Consider the following 12,626-nt stretch of genomic DNA (forward strand, 5'->3'; position numbering starts at 1 on the left):
CCCACCTCCTGGGCTCTACCTAAAAGGAAGTCCACCGGAAGTCTTGGCTCCTGCCCAAACATTAAAACGTATGGGGATTCGCCAGTCGTCTGATGGGGGGTAGTGTTGTAGCAGAACAGCACCTGTGGGAGGCATGAGGCCCAGTCTACTTTCCTGGATGCCGGCAGCGCACGCAAAAGGTTATGCAGCGTCCTATTAAAGCATTCGCACTGCCCATTACCTGCTGGGTGGTAAGGGGTTGTGCGAGACTTTTCCACCTTGTACAGTGTACAAAGCTGCCGTACTAGGGAGAACTCAAAATTCCGTCCCTGATCGGAATGAATCCGACCAGGGACACCGAACCTATAGAACCACTCCTGCACCAGAACTTGGGCCACTGTTTCGGCCCGTTGATCCCGTGTAGGCACCGCCCAGGTGTACTTGGTAAAAATGTCAGTCATAACCAGCACGTTCTCTAGCCCTGAACGAGTTGGCTCCAACACCGTGAAGTCTATGGCCAATATCTCATTTGGCCTCGAGGCCAACAGATAAAACCACTAGAACGAAGTTGGGTATCCTTGGAGGCCTGGCATCGCTCACACTCTCGACACCATTGGGTCACGTCTGATGTCAACCCTGGCCAATAGCAATGCTGCCGCACCAGCTCAGTGGTGCGTTCCACCCCTTGGTGCCCATGTTCCTGGTGAAGCAATGTCAACACGTCGTGGTGCAACAGTGAAGGTAAGAGCACTTGAAGTACTTCTTCTCCCCCATCCGAGCAGAACACACGACGATGCAGTATGCCATCCCGCTCACCAACCAACCCCATTGGCGCAACAGGATCACCACAGCTTTGGGCAGCTGCCGACGCTCGTCGGCATTAGGGGGAACCCCACGCCTCCAGAACTGCAACAGCTTGCTAATAACGGAGTCCTCCTCCTGTAGTGACTGCATGTCCACAGCCAAACCAGGCAGTGCGGTGACCACTGCTTGGGAACCCACCACTACTTCTCCCGCCTGCCTTACCATGGTGGGTAAAGTTGTTCCTGGTAGCAATTGTCCCAATTCCTCCGGACTGGAGGGTCCCTGTCTGGAAAGGGCATCTGTATTCCAGTTGCACCTTCCGGAGCGATACCTCAGCTGAAAGTCAAAGGCAGCCAATTGAGCAGCCCAACGCTGTTCAGTGGCCCCCAGCTTGGCAGTAGCCAGGTGGCTAAGGGATTATTGTCCGTAAAGACAACACACCTCTGCCCCAGTAGATATTCCCTAAACTTCTCTGTCATGGCCCACTTGAGTGCCAGGAACTCCAACTTCATAGAGCTGTAATTCCACATATTGCGCTCAGTGGGCCTGAGACTGCGGCTAGCATAAGCTATAGGCTGCACCTTTCCTCCCTGCTCCTGGGACAGAACCGCTCCCAAACCTCCATGGCTAGCGTCTACCTCCAAGATAAAGGGAATGGAAAAGTCAGCATAAGCTAGTACAGGGGCAGAGGTGAGCCTACTCTTCAACTCTTCAAAGCTCCCTGACACTGCTCTGTCCAGGCCAAACCAAAGCTCAATTCTGCTCGAACCCTAGGCTTACGGCCAGCAACCTCAGCGACCAAACGGTTTAGTGGGGCCGCCAACTTGGCTGAAACCCTCTACAAACCGTCGATAATAACTGGCAAACCCCAGGAACGAACGGAGCTCCTGCCACCCCACTAGGCGCCGCCATTGCTTCACTGCCTCTCTTACTTGGATCGGTCGACACCCCTTCGGCCGAAATGACGTGTCCGAGATAACCTACTTCCTGCTGGAAAAACATGCATTTAGTTAACTTAGCCTTCAAACCCTCTCGCTCAAGCTCGACTCAAAACCACTTCTAACCGCTCACGATGTTGTGCCACGGAGGAGGAAAACACCACTATATCGTCCAAGTATAACAAAAGGGACTGACACCTGCTGGTCCCCAAACAACCTCTCCATCAACCTCTGAAAGGTGCCTGGGGCGTTGCAGAGCCCGAATGGCATACGGTTCCATTCGAAAAGACCGAAAGGGGTGCAAAAAGCGGTCTTGCATTTATCCTCCTCCGTGACAGGGACCTGGTTATAACCACTGGCGAGGTCCATAGTGGAAAACCACTGGGCCCCGGACAGTGAATCCAAGGTCTCCTCTATACGCGGGAGCGGGGAAAGCATCTTTACGTGTTTTTGCATTCAGCTGGCGGTAATCTACGCACATACGCAACGAGCCATCTTTCTTTTTGGCCAACACAATGGGGGGAGGCATAGGGGCTGCAACTCTCTCTAATAATGCTGGTTTCCAACAACTGATTTATGTGCATCTTCACCACGTCGTACTCAGACGGCGGAATCCGCCGGTGCCGAATGGGGACCGAATCTGTCAAAGGGATGTCATGAGAAAGAAGTTGAGTACATCCCAAATCCCCTTCATACGCAGAGAAGACCGTCTGAAATCTTAACAACAAAGACCTAACCTGTTCTTGTTCAGTCACGGACAACATGGACAAATCAAGACTCTCAATTTGCTCCTGCACGGAAGGAAGAACAGCAGGAATTTGGAGGTTTATTGACGCCGACACTGATTTAACTTCGGAAACCCCACAGGGAAAACTCACCATGTATACTTTTTGCAACGTACCCAACATGGAGTTCCGAAAAAGCAATGCATCTGTCACACCTACATTGACTACTGGCACATAAACCGTACCTCGGGACACCTGCATTAAAGCTGATGACGCCAACAGACCTGCAGCCAACCCAGCTTCTGGTGGCTCAAAAAGCACGGTCTCCCCTGCCAGGTATCCAGGGCAAGTGGCGGCCACAACTTTCATTGTGCCACCCGGAATACGACACGCACTACGGCCCCGTAATCGAACTTTGCCCAAATGGCCATTTTGAGGAACAAAGCTAACCTGACGGCAGTGTTGTAGTGCATGAAACACTGCCTTAGAGGCCCCTGACACAGACGGTGCATCAAAGAGGCCGGGACCATGCTGTCCAGAGAGCTCCCGATAGCACCGGCTCAACACATTCATTCCCAAAATACCAGGGACTTGAGCACAGGTGCCACCGGGAGGATCTCTGACCACCAGTATGCCACACCCTGGAATTACCCGACCACAAAGCTCAACGTCCAACTCGATGTAGCCCACATATGGCATCAATGACCCGTTGGCGCATGAAGCTGCAACCATTGGCATGCCCTGAGCCGATCCTGACCCCATGGTGCAAACTGTTCAACAAAGCAACTTTCCGTAATTGTAGACACCATGGAGCCAGTATCGATCAAACAGGGCACCCGTACCCCCATACTGACAACGAGATGAGGACACGACGCCATTAAATGCGGCCGGGGCCTAATGTCCCTGAGTCCCGACTTTCCCCTACCGAACTGTGACCCTGCAGTTCGGCGGGACCTAGTTTTCCGTCGGTTGAGAACCTGTCCGCCCAACCCTCATAGAGGGCGACTCGCCACGGGTTGAAGAGGGAGGTGGGTGAATGCGCTCTCCGTGACATTCACGGGCAAAATGGCCTGGTCTCTGACACCGGTGACAGAGTAACACTTCCGTACGGGCGGGCCGACGACCCTGTTGGGGATACCGAATACCTGCGATACTCTGAGTGAGTTGATCTAATTGGTGCTGCTGCGATTTTAACATCTCCCGCAACTCCCACAACTCAGACTGAGAATTTCCCTGCACACCATACTGAATGCCATAAGCCATCGGGACCGACTGACTCCTACCTCTCGCACCCCCTGGCATTCCCTCCCGCTCCCACCTAATGGCTTCCCCACGTACATCCAATAAGGTACAGGTGCGCTGCCGGCGGACTAACTGCTTTAATTCGCGGCGGAGAGACATCAAGGCGAGGGAAAACTCTAACAGAGATTCCCCCTCCTGTTGTCTCCTGGAGAAGAAGGCTTCTTGGAGTGCTACATACGATTGAGAGCAACCATACAACTCGCGCAAAATCGCAATAATCCTATCTGGATCCCCCCGATCTTCGCTGGGACTGTGTCTAATCTCTTCCCGTGCTTCACCCTCCAAATGATCAAAGAGAAAAAATGCTTTATCAATTTTGGACAAATAACGAGCCCGCATGCAAGCCTCGGCCTCCTCTACCACCCACTCACCAATACTAGGGCCGGATCTGCCACAGAATTTTGGACACCGCCTATCCCTAGGTACGAAAACGAACCGCTCCGGCACAGTATCAATTCCTTCTGGCTGAGGAGGGCCAGCTACCGTAGCGGCGACAACAGGAGGAGTGCTAGGGCCCGGCCACTCACCTGGGACCTGCTCACGACGCAACCGGTCATTGTCTGCTCGCAACTGCGCCACTAATTCTCGCAACTCCTGCATTTCCTCCTCCATACTCGTCCGCTATACTCACCCTAAAAGAGAAAAAGCCACAAAATCCCGAAAAAGGGATACAGTCTTGCGAGAAATAAGACGCACGCTGCTGTTTTGCTCTGGGGAAAAAAAAAAAAAACACAAAAACAAACAGGCAAAAATATCCACTCAAACACAATTACACCCCAGTCTCACTTCAGAACATCCTCGCCCTACCAGGCAAATCCTGCCGACTACGCCAAAATGTGACGCGGGTAAGCACAAGAAATTTGCAATTACACTTTAATTGCAAATCAGACTACGCCACCCTGGTGGAGAGCCAGGGAAATACTCCAAGGAAGAACACACAGGTAAGTATTACCCACTGAGGGCGAAGATATAAGCCAGTGAGACAGGGGTAACAATACAAAATATACTTTATTTTGTTAAAAGACACATCACTAAAAACACACCATAGAAAAATACTTCTCCAGGGCAGGCCTCGCAGGAACAAGGCAGGCCAGGCACACTCAGAGGTCGTCCAAACCCACTTAAATTCACCCCAAAATCAGACAGCGAGGCACTGCAAAGCAATTGTGTTAATACACATCACACACTGTGAAGCACACACACACACCTCTAAAGAAAGGCAGCCGGCCTCCCCCGTTCCACCTCGAACCCCTACCGGCTCCTGGAGACACAAGAAGAGAATCAAATAATAATTAACTGAGAAGTTATATTACAAAACCCCCCCAACCTAAATGAAATGTACAACCACAATGATTGGCACGTCAAAGGCGCCCCAGCCGCCTGTCCAGATAAGGCCGATCAACGAGCAATGCCTGCGTGGTTACGGTTACAATGAGTTGTACAACGAAAACATCAATTAGTATGTACCAATATATAAAAAATAAATAACACAAAAACCATAAAGAAACCAATAACAAAATATAGCTGCAAGCAGCGATGGCGGGCCCAAGCCGATGGCACCGCCACCCCCGTGCCTTTAGGGTCGCTGCTGGCACCGCTACCCCCGTGCCTTTAGGGTCGCTGTGCACGATGGGCAATAACGTAACCTCGCTTTGACCGTCGAGAAGACGTGTGCTGTAGAGCTCGCATCAGCGTGGGCTCTGCAAAAGTGCGCATGGAGGGCACATATCAACCACAAAGTATGCGTGAGCACCCTTCCGATACCTAAAATGAAAAATGAGACACCCGGTCTCATGGAGTTAATGGACACAAGAAATAAGTACACAAGACTGAAAATTCATATGAAGTGTGCATTTGGGACAGGGCCTATGACCGTGAACCACAATAGTCACATCTATGAGGTAATTCAAATGTAGAATAATTTTTGATGTCATAGGTCAATATCTTTTGCAGCACTTAAACGTGTTAATCCAGAAGGCCAGTATTTATCCGGAGGTCTCTGAACAGGTTTATTAATGTAATTATAATTTACGCACTGCTGAAGTTTCATCGAGATCAGTTAATGTATGCAGAAGTTATAACACACTTCCTTGCTTTTATGCTGCCTTTATGTGCTTTTTGGAGCTTCAAAGTTCATTTGCAATGTGTTCCACATTCAAACCAAAATATCTGACTTTCTGTTGGTCTGTTTGTTCACTTGAGACATAAGGTGATTTCAAAGCTTTTTGAAAGTGACACACTTCCTTCTGCCAGTTGGTGGCGCTATAACTTTGACTCACAATAGTCACATCTATGTGACACACTGCTGAAGTTTCATCGAGATCAGTTAATGTATGCAGAAGTTATAACACACTTCCTTGCTTTAATGCTACCTTTATGTGCTTTTGGAGCTTCAAAGTTCATTTGCAATGTGTTCCACATTCAAACCAAAATATCTGACTGTCTGTTGGTCGGAGCTAATGACTGTAAATTAGAAAGTTGTTCGGCTCGACGAGAACAATATACACGCCGAGTTTTGTAACTATAGATAGAACTAACTAAGTTAAGGGTTCTGACCCTTGTGCAAAGTTTCAAGAGTTTGAGCACGTTAAGGGCCCCAAAAGTCCCAGAAACCTTGAAAAACAATCAAACAGCAAATCTCACCCAACAGAGAACCCCCTCCCTCCCTCCCTCCCACACACAAAAAATTTGGCAGGGCCATTCTGTCTGTCAGAGAGACACAGAGAGAAAAAACACTGAACGGGAGGGGTCACTCAGAGAGAGAAAAATTTAAAGAAATCCACATTCAAACCACAATATCTGACTTTCTGTTGGTCGGAGCTAATGACTGTAAATTAGGAAGTTGTTCGGCTTGATGAGAACAATATACACGCCGAGTTTTGTAACTGTAGATAGAACTAACTAAGTTATAACACACTTCATGTGTCCATTTTTAGTCCTAAATCAATTTCCTCGCCACGGCCAAACCGTTCGAGATATCAAACATCCGTCCGGAATGTAGCATCCTTAATGTCTTGATTTCATGCCGACCGAGTTTGGTGGCGATTGGATTCATTCTCTAGGAGGAATATATATAATTCCAGAGCATGTCTTTCCAAACAACCCATAATAGCCGACTTCCTGTTGGGCTGGCGTAAAACTTAGAGCACGAAATTTGTTCGGCCCGATGAGATCTACAAGTGTACCGAGTTTCATATCATTACATGCAAGCATGTTTGATATATGGACAAGTGTTCGAATCCCATTCCAGGGGGCGCTGTCGAGCCCCCCTGCCACGCCCGGGTACCATCTTCGGTCCGACCCTGATGGCCGCGGGTTCCGACCCGTGTGCAAAGTTTCAAGAGTGTTCGAGGACGTTAAGGGCCCCAAAACCTTGAAAAACTAAAATAAAAGCATTTTCACTCTTCAGCAAAATCAGCACCCTCCCCACAGACACAGAGAGACGTAGGGTCAGTGAGAGAGGGAGAGAAAATTCTCCAAAACATCCACATTCAAACCAAAATAGCTGACTTTCTGTTGGTCTGAGCTAATGACTGTAAATTAGGAAGTTGTCCGGCTCGATGAGAACAATATAATTACTGAGTTTTGTGACTGTGGGTCAAAGTGTAAAGCAACCCCCCCACTTTTGTCAAAAGGTGGCGCTACTGAGCCCCTGCACCACGCCCGTTTCTGAAACTTTGCACATGTCTACTGGCTAATAAATGTGATGTGTCTGTTGAGTTTCATGCAATTTCAAGTATGCTAAGAGTCTCAAAAGCATAAAAAAAAGAATATTCAAGTTTGAAGCGTTGCCACGACAACAGTTTAAGATATCAATAATCCTTTCCCATGTCTACATCTGCCGTGTGTTTACATTACACACCAAAAGTTTTAAGTAAATCGGGTAAAAATAAGAGGGTGATTTCAAAGCATTTTGAAAGTGACACACGTCCTTCTGCCAGTTGGTGGCGCTATAACTTTGACTCACAATAGTCACATCCATGCGATCGGCCTGTTACAGCGAACACACTGCTGAAGTTTCATCGAGATCAATTAATGTATGCAGAAGTTATAACACACTTCCTGTTTCTCTTTTCACGCCATCATTTCGTTTCCTCGCCACGGCCAAACCGTTCGACATATCAAAATTCCGCCGGCAATTTTTCAACCTCAATGTCTTGACTTCATGCTGACCGAGTTTCGTGGCGATTGGTGGAATTCTCCAGGAGGAGTATTTCAAATTCCATTGCATGCGTTTTCCAAAAAACCCTAAATAGACAATTTCCTGTTGGGCTGAGGTAAAAAGTAAAAGTATGAAGGATATATGAAACGATGAGATCTATATGTGTACCGAGTTTCATATTATTACATGCAAGCGTGTTTGATTTATGGACCAAGTTTTCGGACCCCGTTCCAGGGGGCGCCGTCGAGCCCCCCTGCCACGCCCAGGTACCAGCTTCAGCCTGGCCCTAATGGCCATGGGTTCTGACCCGTGTGCAAAGTTTCAAGAGTTTTCGAGCACGTTAAGAGCCCCAAAAGTGCCCCAATAGTCGTAAAAAAAATAATAATCATAGTCATCCTAACGAAAACAATAGGGCCTTGCCTTTTCAAGGCTTGGGCCCTAATAATCCACACGCAGTAATTACAAGAAAAAAATCCTACAAACACAAACAAATAAATGTACACACTTAACCAGTCAAATCAATCGTACATCACACAAGCAGTAACACAGAGCGTGGGTTGGTTGACCCAAAAGAACCAACCTGCTAAGCGGTAAACTCAGCACAGCGGAGCAAACAAACAAACGAAAATAAGAAATTTGATCCGATAGCAAAACAGCAGCGGCATCTCCGGTATGGTCCTCACACTGGATAAAGTTTACTGATGGTGAAGTCCCCTTTCCCTTTAACACCAGCAACACCAGATATTAAACAAAGTCTAAAAAAAATCTCAAACCAAAAAAAGAACGAAATACTTAGTGTCTCCAAGTGAACACCAACCGCCTGTTATGTGGCTACTCAAAGCGCCACAGCCTGGTTTATTTTAAATAAACAACATCCACCGGTCCGCTGTATGATTGCTCCAAGCGCCGCAGCCCAATCTGTCAGCCAGCACCCACACACCCGCTATTTTACTATTAGCGAGAGCAGTACATCGTAACTACTATAACCGCTAGTAAAGTTTACCAAGAATGCCGCACATACCTGTGATCACATACAGCCGCCCTTCCTCCCAATGCCCATGTCGCCGGCAATGCTGTGAATCAAACTATAAACAGTACATATTACAACAGAGCAGTCCAGCCTATTGCAAAATGCTACTAGCTTTAACATACCTGCAAACCACCGTAACAGGGAAAGGAAATGCCAAGGGGGAGAGGGGGGAGCCCAGAATCAGCAAGACACGTCAACTGACGTCAAAATAAAGGTCCTTAAATACTAAAGGTGCTACCACCTCATTGGTCTTCCACCCATCCACTAATAAACCAATAACCTAGCTCTTTTATCCTGTCACACAAGGAAATGACATATATTTATGCATTACACATATAACTAAAACTAGACTTTGTTTCATAGGTGTTGTATCACCTTCAGTTATATAATGTACTGTATATATTGTATATTTGTTAATGTTCAACACAAATATGATTAATGCATTTCAGAATTCTATAATTTTGCCTTTGCTGCTTATGTGGTGTGTATTTCTGTGTTTATGTATTTGTGTGTTCTTTCTTGTAACAGTCTAAAGATGAACCTGAGGAATTGGGAGAATCAGGTGAGTATAATGTCTACAGTACGTTCCAGAGTCACGAGCCAGACTTTGACTATCTGAAGAGTTTAGAAATCGAGGAGAAGATCAACAAAATCTGCTGGCTGCCACAACAAAATGCTGCCCACTTTCTCCTATCAACCAACGGTAAGCAAACCTTTGTCTGTCTACCCATCAGTGGTTAAAACTAGTCTAATATTTGACCAAGTAGGATATCATCATGTTAATAAATGGAATAGATCTTGGTCTGTGATTAATCTGTGCTATAGATCAATATAAAACACTAGACTGAAATAGTGCATTACACTTTCTAAGAAATTATCACTTGCATGAATCTGCCATTCAAATATAAGACATAATAATAGTATCATAGTTAGATAAATTGGCCTTGCAAGGTGACCAGTTCATTTCAGTTACATAAAAATAAATGGTTTTTCATTGATGTGGTATGTAAACTCCAACAGATAAAACAATAAAGCTTTGGAAGGTGAGTGAGAGAGACAAGCGGCCAGAGGGCTATAATCTGAAAGACGAAGAAGGGCGAATAAAGGACATTTCCACCGTGACCTCATTACGGGTATTTTCACAGCTGGCATATTGGGTTAACCGTTGAATGATGGATAGCTTATCCAATTCATGCTTGTGTATGACTGGTGTGATATAGCATTTGTTGTAGTCACTGATTTTGGTCAAACATTTAATGAAAAACTCTCATTACATTATATAATGATTTACAGATCAGTAGTCAATAGACATTCAGATACATTAAAATGTCATGAAACTTTATATGTTTTCATATTGACTTGTAAATGAACTTCTGACCTTGTGTAAAAGTTTTTCATGATTTATTAAAGGGATAGCTCACCCAAAAATTACAATTCTTCTATTATTTACTCACCCTCATGCTATCCCAGATGTGTATGACTGACTTTCTTCTGCAGAACACAAACAAAGATTTATATAAGTATATCAGTAGAATATTCTGTTGGTCCTTACAATGCAAGTGAATGGTGACCAGAATTTTGAAGCACCAAAAATCACAAAAAGGCCACATTAAAGTAATCCATAAGACTCCAGTGGTTTAATCCATGTCTTCTGAAGTAATGTGATAGGTGTGGGTGAGAAACAGATAGATATTTAAGTCCTTTTTTACTGTAAACCTACACTTTCACTTCCACATTCTGGTGTGAAAGTAACTTTCAAATTCAGATACCCTCTGGTTGGGGCTGGTCAAAGGTGGATATTGATAGATAAAAGTACTTAAATATTGATCTTTTTCTCTCCCACACATATTATATAGTATTAGAAGTCATGGATTTAACCACTAGAGTCATATGGATTACGTTAATGCTGTCTTTATGTCCTCTTTTGGACCTTCTAAGATCTGGTCACCATTAACTTGCATTGTATGGACCAACAGAGCTGATATATTCTTCTAAAAATCTTAGTTTGTGTTTTACAAACTAAAGTAAGTCAAACACATCTGGGATGGCGTGAGGGTGAGTAAATGATGAGAGACTTTTAACTTTGGGGTGAGCTATCCCTTTAAGTAAAGTCACTATATAGTGTTACAAGGATTTTGAGGTGATTTCCTTAGTCAGATGCCTTAATCTATTTACTTCAAGGTGCCAGTCTTGAAACCCGCTGACCTGATGGTTGAGGTGCGGCCCAGGAGAATCTTTGCTAACGGCCACACCTACCATGTCAATTCTATCTCAGTCAATAGCGATGGGGAGACCTATCTGTCTGCGGATGATCTCAGAATCAACATGTGGCACTTGGACATCACAGACAGAAGCTTCAGTATCCTTCATGTCTAGGTCTATTCATTCCTCCCATGCACACCCATTGACAGTTGACTGACTATATAATGCATACCGCAAACAAAAGTGAAAAGAGCTGACTGAAATCACCAGTTATAATCTGATTTGTTGGTTGCTACACAATTTTCGGGTGAGGGTGCACAGGTTTTTATCAGTCAGGCTGGAAACAATGTTGTGTTACAAGGTACTTGGTTGATACAATTCTTAGGAAGAACAAATCAGTGGTTTTCAAAGTGTGTGAGGTTTGTGACATATAATCTTTGAAAGACATTTAGGGTTTTGTTTAAGATTTGTATATACTGCTTTGCCCCCTGAGTTATGTCTGTATAATCGATTTCTATTAAAGTCTATACACATTTTTGTGGAATTTCTCAGCTGTTGTCTTTACAACCGTTCACACAGACCGCTGCACCATTATTTGAGCGTTCTTCCACTCAATTGCGTGTCAATCAATTGCACTCCCCTGAAAGTGAAACTGTAATCGGTCGCTTTACCTATCAATCAGATGGTCTTTGCCTGTCTGAGTGGGTGATTCTTGGCTACAAAATAGACCAGACTTAATGCAGACAGTCAAAATTCTGGCTCTGTAAGTCTTATTCACGTGTACACGAGCACAGAGACACACACACACACACACACACACACACACACACACACACACACACACACACACGACACACACACACACACACACACACACACAAGAGAGAAGCACAGAAAGAAAAAGAAGAAATACACCCTACCCATTATGTCTCTTTAAACCAAGCACCAAGAAAATTGCTACAACATAATACAGTACATAATAATTGGGACATAATGTTGCATCCTTGAGATCTAATTAGTATGAACTAAGAGCTTGAAAAATTGTTATGTTCCTGCACTGGATGGCTTACATTTCTGTGTATTCAGTCTTGAAACTGGGCTGAAGCCAGAGAGTTTTTGTGTTCCAGACATCGAGCAGGGCGCTGACCTAGAAAAGAAATATCTATGGAAACATTTAAATAATTCACCAAGGAAACACTCTCCTCTAAATCTCATAATAGCTACCTTCAGGAGCAATGTTCGCAGTGTGCGTGCATGCATGAAATTTGAGTCTGTATGCATGTGTGAACAGAATAATAAAAAACAACTGAAATCTTTATACTGTTGATAAGCTATCACTGTCGGAATGTGCTTTTAGCTGTGAACCCTATGTGATCTTAGTTTTATATTAACCTTATTTAGTACTTTAGAACTCTAACATTTTAATTTTCAAAATATTGATAGATTTTTTTGTTATTGTAGCCTAGACCTGAGCTGCTGTGGCT

At 45.1% G+C, this 12,626-nt stretch overlaps 1 protein-coding gene across 1 annotated transcript in view; it reads left to right on the forward strand.

Annotated features, from left to right (window-relative positions):
* The window catches only part of LOC127651912 (serine/threonine-protein phosphatase 2A 55 kDa regulatory subunit B gamma isoform-like), a 37,807-nt gene that overhangs the window by 16,277 nt on the left and 8,904 nt on the right, over positions 1-12,626 (forward strand). The window contains exons 3-5 of the mRNA XM_052137973.1: positions 9,469-9,643; positions 9,961-10,073; positions 11,122-11,299. Coding sequence (XP_051993933.1) covers positions 9,469-9,643; positions 9,961-10,073; positions 11,122-11,299 — 466 coding nt within the window. The remainder of the gene's footprint in view (positions 1-9,468; positions 9,644-9,960; positions 10,074-11,121; positions 11,300-12,626) is intronic.

This window comes from Xyrauchen texanus, chromosome 11 (assembly GCF_025860055.1).
Source record: "Xyrauchen texanus isolate HMW12.3.18 chromosome 11, RBS_HiC_50CHRs, whole genome shotgun sequence".
NCBI lineage: Eukaryota > Metazoa > Chordata > Actinopteri > Cypriniformes > Catostomidae > Xyrauchen > Xyrauchen texanus.